The sequence below is a fragment of the Papio anubis genome, chromosome 10 (genome assembly GCF_008728515.1).
Source record: "Papio anubis isolate 15944 chromosome 10, Panubis1.0, whole genome shotgun sequence".
NCBI lineage: Eukaryota > Metazoa > Chordata > Mammalia > Primates > Cercopithecidae > Papio > Papio anubis.
The window spans coordinates 85,125,921-85,138,123 of record NC_044985.1 but is presented as its reverse complement, the minus strand read 5'-3'; the positions used below and the strand labels follow the sequence as shown (position 1 = coordinate 85,138,123).

General features: G+C 37.9%; 1 protein-coding gene across 4 annotated transcripts in view; it reads left to right on the top strand.

Annotated features, from left to right (window-relative positions):
* Positions 1–6,284, top strand: part of TRAK2 (trafficking kinesin protein 2) — a 77,310-nt gene extending 71,026 nt beyond the window's left edge. For all 4 annotated transcript variants that reach the window (XM_003907806.4, XM_017946782.3, XM_017946783.3 and 1 more), the window contains one exon: positions 2,267–6,284. In XM_003907806.4, the coding sequence (XP_003907855.1) occupies positions 2,267–2,942 (676 nt within the window). In that variant the 3' untranslated portion in view covers positions 2,943–6,284. The remainder of the gene's footprint in view (positions 1–2,266) is intronic.
* Positions 6,285–12,203: the final 5,919 nt, after the last annotated feature.

Below are 12,203 nucleotides of genomic sequence, written 5' to 3'. Positions count from 1 at the left end.
CACCCAAGTATTAGTGTTTACAGTCTGTCTGTATTGAGGCTTTGTTGTGTAGGTATGATTGACTGAACTCAGTTCAACAGAGTTGAACTCAGCCTTCTGGCCAACTGATACTGCATGACTCAAAAGCCCTACCCTAAATCACATGGTTGGTCTTTTTGGCATGGCCATTCCTCACCCTAAGACTGTTGGGTGTGGCCTGGCCCACCCTAAGATTTAGTGTGATCAGCCTCCACTCTAGCCAAAGACACTCCTATTGTGACATAGATTGCCTCCAAGGAGCGGAGGGCAAAGGCCAGACCTCTCTGGGCAAGGCCAAATTATTTACTACGTAGGCTAAAACTTGAATATTCCAATATGTAGTCCCTTATTAAGCCATATTGATGCCATTTCCATCCTAACAATTCCCAAAAGGGTCTAAGGTGGCTTTTAAAGATATGTAGAACGTGTAACAGTGCACAGTTACTGATGTGTTTGTTGCCTGTCCCTTTATATTTACCAAGGATAACTACCATAATTACTTTAAATTCATTAAAGAATAATGTTAACTAGAAGTAGAAAAAAAAGATGTTGCAAAGGGGAATCAAGAGTAAGGATATAAAATGGGTAAAAGAATAAATCTAGTGTGCAAATTGTACCATAAAGTCTTATGTTAGCCATGTTAGCTTGCTAAGGTTAGCCACGTATTTGAGTCTTAACTTTCTAGCTGCAAGTGTGGAGGGAAATAAGATTATGATTCACCATGTCTATAAAATAGAAACGAATTATTTAGGGAAGCATTTGGATGATATCCACTAAAGATCCCAATAAAGTCTGTAACAAAAAAAAATCTGCATTTTTTTCTACATTGTTCTTATAGTCATCAAGATAACAAGTTTTACAAAATTGGTTCTTGAGGAGACTCTTAATACAGGTTGATGCCATTATATGAAGTGTACAATTTGGGTAAGGACAGACAGTTCTAGAGTCTAGTAGAAATAGGGAGATTAGAGACTGGGAATACAATATATAGACTATTCCGGATCAGAGGCTTTTAGTTGGACTGGTTTGACTACGGAGTCAAACTTACTTGAATTTTGCTGCTTCTATACAAGTTGGTGCTTTAGAAAGTTTGTTAATTGTAAGCTTGTGTTTTGTTCATAATCTTTAAAATTTTTGATATCCTGATGTTTAATGTATTGAGTATTTTGTGTTGAAGTGAAAGTTGATCTATTAAACACTGGTAACATTTGTTTTGCGGGGAAATTGGCTAAAGAAGTACCATCTCCATTCCATTACCGTTTCCTTAAGTACATGATTGGTTAGTTTTTCTTTTTGACTAAGCATAAAATAAGAATTTTCTCATTTGATTATTATAAAAGTGGGCAGGGCAACTGAGTATGTATTGTGTAAAGTAAACTGAGGCATGGAAGGTTGAGGTCACTGGTCCTAGGGCAGACAACTAATAAATAACGCAGCTGGGGCTATATACCCGGAGTTAGCCAAACTGCAAGATTTACAGGGCCAGTCCTCTGCACAAGCTTACCTTCACTTCTATATGTTCAGTAGTATTACTGAATACTGAAGTAATGCTGAAGAAGTATTACTGAATAGATGTTGAAGCTATTAGTTATTTTTAATTTCCTAAAAACACATGTTTCAAGTCAAGGTTGAGAAAAATTCATTCTATGGATATTTTTATATTATCATTGTTTGAAATTAACATTTCTTGAGAAAATAAAATTTAACAATTAGAAGTTTATTATTTCACAATAAAATAAAATTAAAAGATTAAAAAGAAGGAAACTTCTCCTAGAAGAGCATTTCATGTTTAATTTTTTTAAAAGTTGGTAAACTGTTATGGATTATTGTCTCAATGTATCTCACTTTATGGAATGGATATATAAATAAACATTCTAAAGATTACTTTCCTTAATCTTCAAATTTCTTTGCTTTCTGTCATAAAATTTAATTGTATTTCTACAGATGTACATTTTAGAGTTAAAATTTAAGAGTAAAGTTATCTAAGAGTACAGCAATACCTTTCGTATCCTACTGAAAATATCTTTTAATAAGTTAATTACTAAGTTACAAATTACAAATAATTAATCATTCAAGTATCATGTCAAATTTTCATTTCCCAGATCTGTTCCACAGCATACAGTTACAGATGTGTTTGTTGCCTGTTACTTTATATTTACCAAGGATAACTACTATAATTACTTTAAATGCCAGCTTGGGGCTTGCTTTTTATTCTTAAACACTGTCTCCCACTTACTGTTTTTTTAAGCTCTGGGTTCCCTTCATTATCCTGTGGAAGTAGTGGTAGCAGTTCATCCAACACGGCTGTGAATTCTCCTGCCTTGTCCTATAGACTCAGCATTGGTGAGTCCATCACCAACCGACGAGATTCCACTACAACCTTCAGTAGCACCATGAGCTTGGCCAAACTTCTACAAGAACGAGGCATCTCTGCCAAAGTGTACCACAGCCCAATTTCAGAGAACCCCCTCCAGCCTCTCCCTAAATCCCTGGCTATCCCTTCCACACCACCAAATTCACCATCTCACTCACCTTGCCCTTCTCCTTTGCCCTTTGAGCCTCGAGTGCATCTCTCTGAAAATTTTTTGGCCTCTCGACCAGCTGAGACATTTCTCCAGGAGATGTATGGCTTGAGACCCTCCCGGAACCCTCCTGATGTTGGCCAGTTGAAGATGAATTTAGTGGACAGGCTGAAGAGACTGGGGATAGCCAGAGTGGTCAAGAACCCTGGTGCCCAAGAGAATGGAAGATGCCAGGAGGCAGAAATTGGTCTTCAAAAACCAGATTCTGCTGTTTATTTAAATTCAGGTAGCAGTTTATTAGGTGGACTAAGGAGGAATCAGAGTCTCCCAGTCATAATGGGTAGCTTTGCTGCCCCAGTTTGCACATCCTCACCCAAAATGGGTGTCCTGAAGGAGGACTGAGGTTCAGCAGTTAACTGACCTCTTATACAAATTAGCACATGAGGGATAGATACGCACTGAAACATGTAGTCTGGTCTGACTTGAGAGAAAAGGAATGTTGCACAAGGGTTGTGAATGTGAAAGGGGGAATGGAGGAATGGAAATAAAATTGGGATGAGCCCTAATGGAGGAAGTCGGGCAAATTGAAAGTATAAATGAATGGGCCATGAGTGTTCAGAGGCAGGAAAGAAAGGTTTAATATACTCCTTCAGTTGAGTTTTCTTGTCTTGAAAATAAAAAGTGAATAAAAATAAATTTAGTAATACTAAAACATACAGAGATACTGAACTTCCTGGCACATTTACTTCTGGTAAGCATAAAGCAGAGAGAACCCAGGTTAGAAGGATGGGAAGAGAAAAGGAGTAGCTTTATTGCTTACAGAAAGCCATTCTGAAGGGTTGGTGGGGTAAGCTCAGTCTATTACTGAGACAATAGTGAGATGGCTTATATGTTTCCCCTGTTAATATCTGGTTAAATTATACATCCATTAAATGATATGCTCGCAGCATTAGCAAAATTAGGAGTTTCATCTTTTTCATTGAATCATAGGTGGAGACTCCTATTTTCCTTTCTGTTTTCAGGCCTTTGAGCCCCTGGGAGCCCAAATACCACTCAATTATTTTGTATTTATGATTAATAAAAGTTCATTTTTTAAATTTGTATTTTTATACAACCTCCAAAAAAAAAAAAAAAAAAACTGGGTAGAGCATGGGAGGGATTTACTTTTAAGAAGCAAAATGTGAGTAAATTGGAACCAAGAAAACTTGTTTTTAGAATATTTCTTCTGAATAAGTGCAGTAGCCAAGGAATACAAACTTAATTGCATGTTTTTAAAAATTCCTTGGAGGCTGGAAGGGGTTAAGCCAGAAGTGCAATCAATAGGAATTAGGGAATGTTTTATATTTATATATGTAAAATTTTTTGTGAGAAAAGTTGGTTGCAACTAAACCAACTTTTTCCAAAGTGCGCTATGCATATTTTTAATGAAAGATGACATGTATTTGCACAAAAATTCTCAGGCACATTAAATTATTATAAACTGAAGTAAAACCCAGGTGCTTGCTTTGAGATTGTGTTTTTTTTTTCCTAATGTCAAATAAAATAAAACACATCTGCCTTCTTGATATTTATAGAATTAGAGAATAAACTTTTTAATGGGGGAGTCAAAGCTTTTTCTTTTTCTCTAAGGTTCTTTTTTTTTTTTTAATTCAAACTGTATGAAATGGCAAAGTGAGGCTCTGGGGTTAGGTTTCAGCATTCAGCAGTTGACACAGGCTAAGAAATGGAAAGAAGTAGATCTGTTTTTTCTCAATGTTGCTGAGCAAAGTCTGCTGCTCATCAGATGACGTGGCTTTGTCTAGACAACACGCAGCTCAGAAAGAAATGTCTTTATACAAAAGACATGATACAGAAAAGATGAGACAGTGGACTAATTATTTTGTTTATGAAAATGGCAAGTAAATTACTTAATCTTTTTGGTGCTTAATTTGCCAATGTATTGTTCCTTTGTCCTGACTTAAAGGCTATTTTCTGAAGAACTCTTGACTCTTGCTCCTGTGGTTCCCGTAGGCACACCTATTCCCAGGCCAAGGAGAGTCCTTCCTCTCCCCTTTTGAGGCATCCCCGCCACCCCCCCACTTAGAGCTATGTGCTCAAAAAAGCCAACATGAATGCAGTGGTAAAAATGTGTTCGTTTCTTATTACTTTTTAGAATCTCTTAATAAAATTTTTCTAAATAAATTCTGCAAAAACAAAGGATGAAGATGGTCTCTCCCTTTCGTTCCCCTTCACTCAGTTGTGCTGAGGTCAATAGAGCGTACACATTCAGAAAGGATTCCAGCAGGTTTATATGTGAATATAAGTGTCCCTGAATGGGGCAGGCATTAAATAGAAGAATCCCTGCTGTTTAAATTTCCCACATATTCCAATTCACTTTTTAAAAATACCATTTGAATTTGTGTTTCATAGAGTGACTCTGGGGTGCTTACTTTAGCCAATTCTTAAAATTTTTTATTTGTTCCCTAAGAAAGTAATTAGTGTTTCTGTTGCCTGAACAGTTACAGTTTCCAAGAAACATCAGGAAGTAGGAAACTGTAGGGCCAGAGAGTAGTACAAAGTTAAATTGTCCGATTTATGTGTATTACATAAAGCTATAAATTGAACTAGATTTTGCCGTGCTCTGTACTGAGTATAATTTGTATACTTTTTTATAATTAATGACTAAATGATCATTTTGAAGGCAGGGTGGTGGGGGTGTGTTAGCAGCCAAATAAGGACATCTGATTAAAAAGAACCAGACTTAGATTTTTTTAAAGTACACTGATGTTGATGTTCCACCGGAAACACCTTAATTGTATACTGATGTGTAATGTCTCTAGAAATGAATCCTGTCTTAAAACTGGGTTTTGCTGTTTTTTGAAGTTTCTACCTAAAATCATTTTTGGTATATCCTGATAATCTCTATAATACTAGCATTTTCTGCAAAATATAGTAAGAAGAATTGGAGCCTAATAGCTGGTTCCTCCCAATTTATCTGTTATGTTTTGGTACTATTCACATTTTAGTTTTTTCTTTGATAAAAATTGTATGTATACTTTCATGCCAGTATAGGAAACCTCAATCTTCTTTTTTTTTTTTTTTCCTTTAAGAAGGTTTTCAGTGATTATACCTCAGGTATTTCTGAGTGTCCTATTATCTAGTAGGAAAAGTATCTTCCTGAGCTCAGAATTTAAAGTTCTCCTAAATTATGAAGATCCCAAATCTTATGTAAATAACCTTAGGCACGGGTCCTTAGGGAGAAGTTAATGACCATTGTTAAAGTACTTTTTTAGAAAATTTTGTGGTGTATGTTCTTGATTTGACATAAATGGATAGAGTTTGGCAAGAGAGGAAATAAGTTACAAGGCAGCTTACAAGAGCCTATTCTCGATAAAAGGTATAATTTTACACAGTACTCAAAGCTTGTTATCTTTTCTGACCATTTTAGTACAGAATTAGTACTTGGTGGTTACTAACATCGACTTGCGACATCTCGAACTGGGGCTGTTAGTGTTGAGTGGGCCACTTCTCTGATGTCAGATGCATGCAGACCTGTACTCCACATGCAGCCCAACAGCAGCGCAGTGTGATAACCGAGTGGTGGCATGGCAAAGCACATCCCCCGCAGAGTGGGCAACTAGGGCAGCCAGGGGAATACTATTGTTCGATACCTGGGATTTGACTTTGTCAGACAGCTCTTTGTGCACCTATCTTTGTTTTGTCAAATGTAAATCAGTTAATAAACATGAGTAGCTTAAATTTTCATTTGTCTCCCTGTGTTTTTGTCCCAGCTGTTTGCACAGGTAATCCTGTACTAAATCTTTCTTTTGTGTTATGTTTTTGGTTAGAAAACAACCTCTACTTGTCAAACCAACACATACACAAGAAACCACTAATAGTAATAATAAACAGATCTTAATGTATTTTCCTAGATTTTTTAAAAATAGAATAGACAGTATCTATGTATACCATCATACTTCCTTAGCAAAAGTAACAGCAACATAAAAATAAAATCTAAAGTCATTGATATGCAGATACCAAGTTTGAGAAGATTCAGGAAGTGTGAAGCAGTTCTTTTCCTGTAGCCTACAGTTTTCTGTTGACGCTCTTAGCTATTTAAAAATTGTTTCCAAGAAACTAAATTTGACACTAACAGAAAAGGTCCTTTGATACTCAATCTCCTTCACAATTTAATTTCTGTTTTGGTTTTTTTTTGATAATTTCCATTTTTGTTTTAGATTCCAGGGTACATGTGCAGGTTTGTTACCTGGATATATTTCATGAAGCTGAGGCTTAGAGTATGGTTGATCCTGTTACCCAGATACAGAGTATAGCATCCAATACGTAGTTTTTCAACCCTTTCCCTGCTCCTTCCCTGCTGTAATAGTCCCCAGTTTCTATTGTTGCCATCTTTGTGTCCTTGAGTAGCCAGTGTTTACCTCCCACTTGTAAGTGAGAACATGCAGTATTTGGTTTTCTGTTTCTGTGTTAATTTGCTTGGGATAATGGCCTCTACTTACATGCATGTTGCCATGAAGACATGATTTCAGGGATTTTTATGGCTGCATACTCTTACATGCTGTATATACACCACATTTTCCTTATCCAGTCCACCGTTGATGAACACTTAGGTTGATTCCATGTCTTTGCTATTGTGAATTATGCTGCGATGAACATGAACGCATGTATCTTTTTGTAGAATGATTTATTTTCTTTTGGATATATACCCAATAGTGGAATTACTGGGTTGAATGGTAGTTCTGTTTTAATTTCTTCAAGAAATCTCCAAACTGCCTTCCAAAGTGGCTGAGCTAATTTACATTCCCACCAACAGTGTATGAGCATTCCCTTTTCTCCACAGCCTCGCTAGTATCTGTTTTTTGTTTGTTTTGAGACAGAGTCTCGCTCTGCCACCCAGGCTTGAGTGCAGTTGTGCCATCATGGCTCACTGCAATCTCAACCTCCTGGGGTCAATTGATCCTCCCACCTCAACTTCCCAAGTAGCTGGAACTACCGGTGTGTGCCACAACGTCCAGTTAATTTTTGTATTTTTTGCAGAGATAGGGACTCACCATGCTGCCCAGGCTAGTCTCAAATTCATGAACTCAAGCGATTCTCCCACATTGGCCTCTGAAAGTGCTGGGATTACAGACATGAGCCACTGCACCTGGCACGTATTTTATTATTATTATTATACCTCTTTTTTTCAGGTCTAGCTAATGCTTATTCTGTCTCTAATTCCTAAGAAGAATAGTTAACAGATGGATAAGAAGTTATGATTAATGCATATTTTTAACCAGTAATAACAGATCTCTTCATCATCATTTTTACATCTTATTTTTTATTGTTTTTTTTTTTATTATTTAAGGTCTAGAGTACATGTGCACAAAGTGCAGGTTTGTTACATATGTATACATGTGCCATGTTGGTGTGCTGCACCCATTAACTCGTCATTTACATTAGGTATTTCTCCTAATGCTATCTCTCCCCCTCCCCCCACCCCACAACAGGCCCCGGTGTGTGATGCTCCCCTTCCTGTGTCCAAGTGTTCTCATTGTTCAGTTCCCACCTATGAGTGAGAACATGCAGTATTTGGTTTTCTGTTCTTGTGATAGTTTGCTGAGAATGATGGTTCCCAGCTGCATCCATGTCCCTACAAAAGATAAGAGCTCATCCTTTTTTATGGCCGCATAGTATTCCATGGTGTATATGTGCCACATTTTCTTAATCCAGTCTGTCATTGATGGACATTTGGATTGGTTCCAAGTCTTTGCTATCGTGAATAGTGCCGCAGTACACATACGTGTGCATGTGTCTTTATAGCAGCATCATTTATAATCCTTTGGGTATATACCCAGTAATGGGATGGCTGGGTGAAATGGTATCTCTACTTCTAGATCCTCGAGGAATCACCACACTGTTTTCCACAATGGTTGAACTAGTTTACAGTCCCACCAACAGTGTAAAAGTTTTCCTATTTCTCCACATCCTTTCCACCTGTTGCTTCCTGACTTTTTAATGATCGCCATTCTGACTAGTGTGAGATGGTATCTCATTGTGGTTTTGATTTGCATTTCTTTGATGGCCAGTGATGACGAGCATTTTTTCGTGTGTCTGTTGGCTGCATAAATGTCTTTTGAGAAGTGTCTTTTCATATCCTTCACCCACTTTTTGATTGAGTTGTTTGTTTTTTCCTTGTACATTTGTTTGAGTTCTTTGTAGATTCTGGATATTAGCCCTTTGTCAGATGAGTAGATTGCAAAATTTTTCTCCCATTCTGTAGGTTGCCTCTTCACTCTGATGGTAGTTTCTTTTGCTCTGCAGAGGCTCTTTAGTTTAATTAGATCCCAATTGTCAATTTCGGCTTTTGTTGCCATTGCTTTTGGTGTTTTAGACATGAAGTCCTTGCCCATGCCTATGTCCTGAGTGATATTACCTAGGTTTTCTTCTAGGGTTTTTATGGATGTAGGTCTAACATTTAAGTCTCTAATCCATCTTGAATTAATTTTTGTATAAGGTGTAAGGAAGGGATCCGATTTTAGCTTTCTACATAATGGCTAGCCAGTTTTCCCAGCACTATTTATTAACTAGGGAATCCTTTCCCCATTTCTTGTTTTTGTCAGGTTTGTCAAAGATCAGATGGTTGTAGATGCGTGGTATTATTTCTGAGGGCTCGGTTCAGTTCCATTAGTCTATATCTCTGTTTTGGTACCAGTACCATGCTGTTTTGGTTACTGTAGCCTTGTAGTAGAGTTTGAAGTCAGGTAGCATGATGCCTCCAGCTTTATTCTTTTGGCTTAGGATTGTCTTGGCAATGCGGGCTTTTTTTTGGTTCCATATGAACTTTAAAGTAGTTTTTTCCAATTCTGTGAAGAAAGTCATTGGTAGCTTAATGGGGATGGAATTGAATATATAAATTACCTTGCGCAATATGGCCATTTTCACTATATTGATTTTTCCTATCCATGAGCATGGAATATTCTTCCATTTGTTTATGTCCTCTTTTATTTCATTGAGCAGTGGTTTGTAGTTCTCCTTGAAGAGGTCTTCACATCCCTTGTAAGTTGGATTCCTAGATATTTTATTCTCTTTGAAGCAATTGTGAATGGGAGTTCACTCATAATTTGGCTCTCTGTCTGTTATTGGTGTATAGGAATGCTTGTGATTTTTGCACATTGATTTTGTATGCTGAGACTTTGCTGAAGTTGCTTATCAGCTTAAGGAGATTTGGGGCTGAGACAATGGGGTTTTCTAAATAGACAATCATGTCATCTGCAAACAGGGACAGTTTGACTTTCTCTTTTCCTAATTGAATACCCTTAATTTCTTTCTCCTGCCTGATTGCCCTGGCCAGAATTTCCAACACTATGTTGAATAGGAATGGTGAGAGAGGGCATCCCTGTCTTGTGCCAGTTTTCAAAGGGAATGCTTCAAGTTTTTGCCCATTCAGTATGATATTGGCTACGGCTTTGTCATAAATAACTCATTATTTCGGCTCAAGTGTCCCAGATCGATCTCAGACTGCTGAGCGGGCAGCAAGAATTTCAAGCCTATGGATCTTAGCTTGCAGGGCTCTTTGGGGGTGGGACCCGCCAAGCCAGACCACTTGGCTCCCTGGCTTCAGCCCGCTTTCCAGAAAGTGAGCTGTTCTCTCTCACTGGTGTTCCAGGCACCACTGGAGTATGAAAAAAAAAAAAAAAAACTACAGCTAGCTCAGTGTCTGCCCAAACGGCCACCCAGATTTGTGCTGGAAACCCAAGGCCCTGGTGGCATAGGCACCGGAGGGAATCTCCTTGTCTGTGGGTTGTGAAGAGCATGGGAAAAGCACGGTATCTGAGCTGCAGTGCATGGCTTCCCTTGGCTAGGAGAGGGAGTTCCCCAACCCTTTGGGCTTCCCAGAAGAGGCAACGCCCTACCCTGCTTCAACTCACCCTCCTTGGCCTGCGCCTACTGTCCAACCAGTCCCAATGAGATGAACCAGGTACCTCAGTTGGAAATGCGGAAATCACCCGCCTTCTGCATTGATCTCACTGGGAGCTGTAGACCAGAGCTGTTCCTATTCGGCCATCTTGCCCAGGGCTCCCACATACCTTATTTTTCTGACTTTTTAATGATAGCCCTTCTGACTGGTGTGAGATCTTATATTCACAGTGGTTTTGATTTGCATTTCTGTTATGATTAGTGATGGTAAGCATTTTTTCATGTTTGTTGTCCACTTGCATGTTTTCTTTTGAGAAGTGTTTGTTCACGTGTTTTGACCATTTTTAAATGGGTTTATTTAGCTTTTGCCCATTCAGTTGTTTAAGTTCCCTATAGATCCTGGATATTAGACCTTTGTCAGATGCATAGTTTGCAAATATTCTTCTCATATTATATAGGTTGTCTATTTACTGTTGAGGGCTTAGTCATAAATTCTTTCCCAAGGCCCATGTCCAAAATAGTGTTTCCTAGGTTTCTTCTAGGATTCTTATAGTTTGAGGTCTTATATTTAAATCATTAATCCATCTTTGATTTTTATATATGGTGAAAGGTAAGGGTCTAGTTTCATTCTTCTGCATATGGCTGGCCAGCTAACCCAACACCATTTATTGAATAGGGAGTCCTTTTCCCACTGCTTATTTTTGTTGACTTTGTCAAAGATCAAATGGCTGTAGGTGTTTGGCTTTATTTCTGGATTTGGTATTCTGTTTCATTGATCTATGTTTTTGTACCAATACAATGCTATTTTGGTTACTGTAGCTTTGTAGTGTAGTTTGAAGTCAGGTAATGAGATGCCTCCAGCTTTTCTCTTTTTGCTTAGGATTGCTTTGGCTCTTTAGGCTCCTTTTGGTTCCATATGAATTTTAGAATGCTTTTTTTCTAGTTCTGTGGCAAATGATATTGGTAGTTTCATAGGAATAGTGTTCACTCTGTACATTGTTTGGGGCAGTATGGCCATTGTAATGATATTGAGTATTCCTATCCATTATCATAAAATATGTTTCCATTTGTGTCATCTGTGATTTATTTCAGCAGTGTTTTACAGTTCTTCTTATAGCTGTCTTTCACCTCCCTGATTAGATGTGTTCCTAGCTATTGTGTGTATGTTTGTGTGGCTGTTGTAAGTGGAATTGAGTTCTTGATTCTGCTCTCAGCTTGAATGTTATTGCTATATAGAAATGCTACTGATTTTTGTATCCTGAAACTTACTGAAGTTGTTTATCAGTTCCAGGAGACTTTTGGCAGAGTCTAGGGTTTTCTAGGTATACAATCATACCATCAGCAAAGAGAAATAGTTTAGCTTCTTTTCCTATTTGAATGCCTTTTGTTTCTTTCTCTTGCCTGATTGCTCTGGCAAAATCTGCCAGTACTATGTTGAATAGGAGTGGTAAAAATGGGCATCTTTGTCTTGTTCCCGTTCTCAATGGAAATGCTTCCTATATTTGCCTGTTCATTATGATGTTGGTCATGGATTTGTCATAGATCGCTCTCATTATTTTGAGATAATTTCCTGTGATGCCTAGTATCTTGAGATATTTTATCAGGAAGGGATGTTGGATTTTATCAAAAGCCTTTTCTACATCTATTGAGATGATCATATTATTATTATTTTTTGAGACAGAGTCTCACTCTATCACCCAGGCTGGAGTGCAGTGATGCAATCTCGGTTCACTGCAACCTCCGCCTCTAGAGTTCAAATGATTT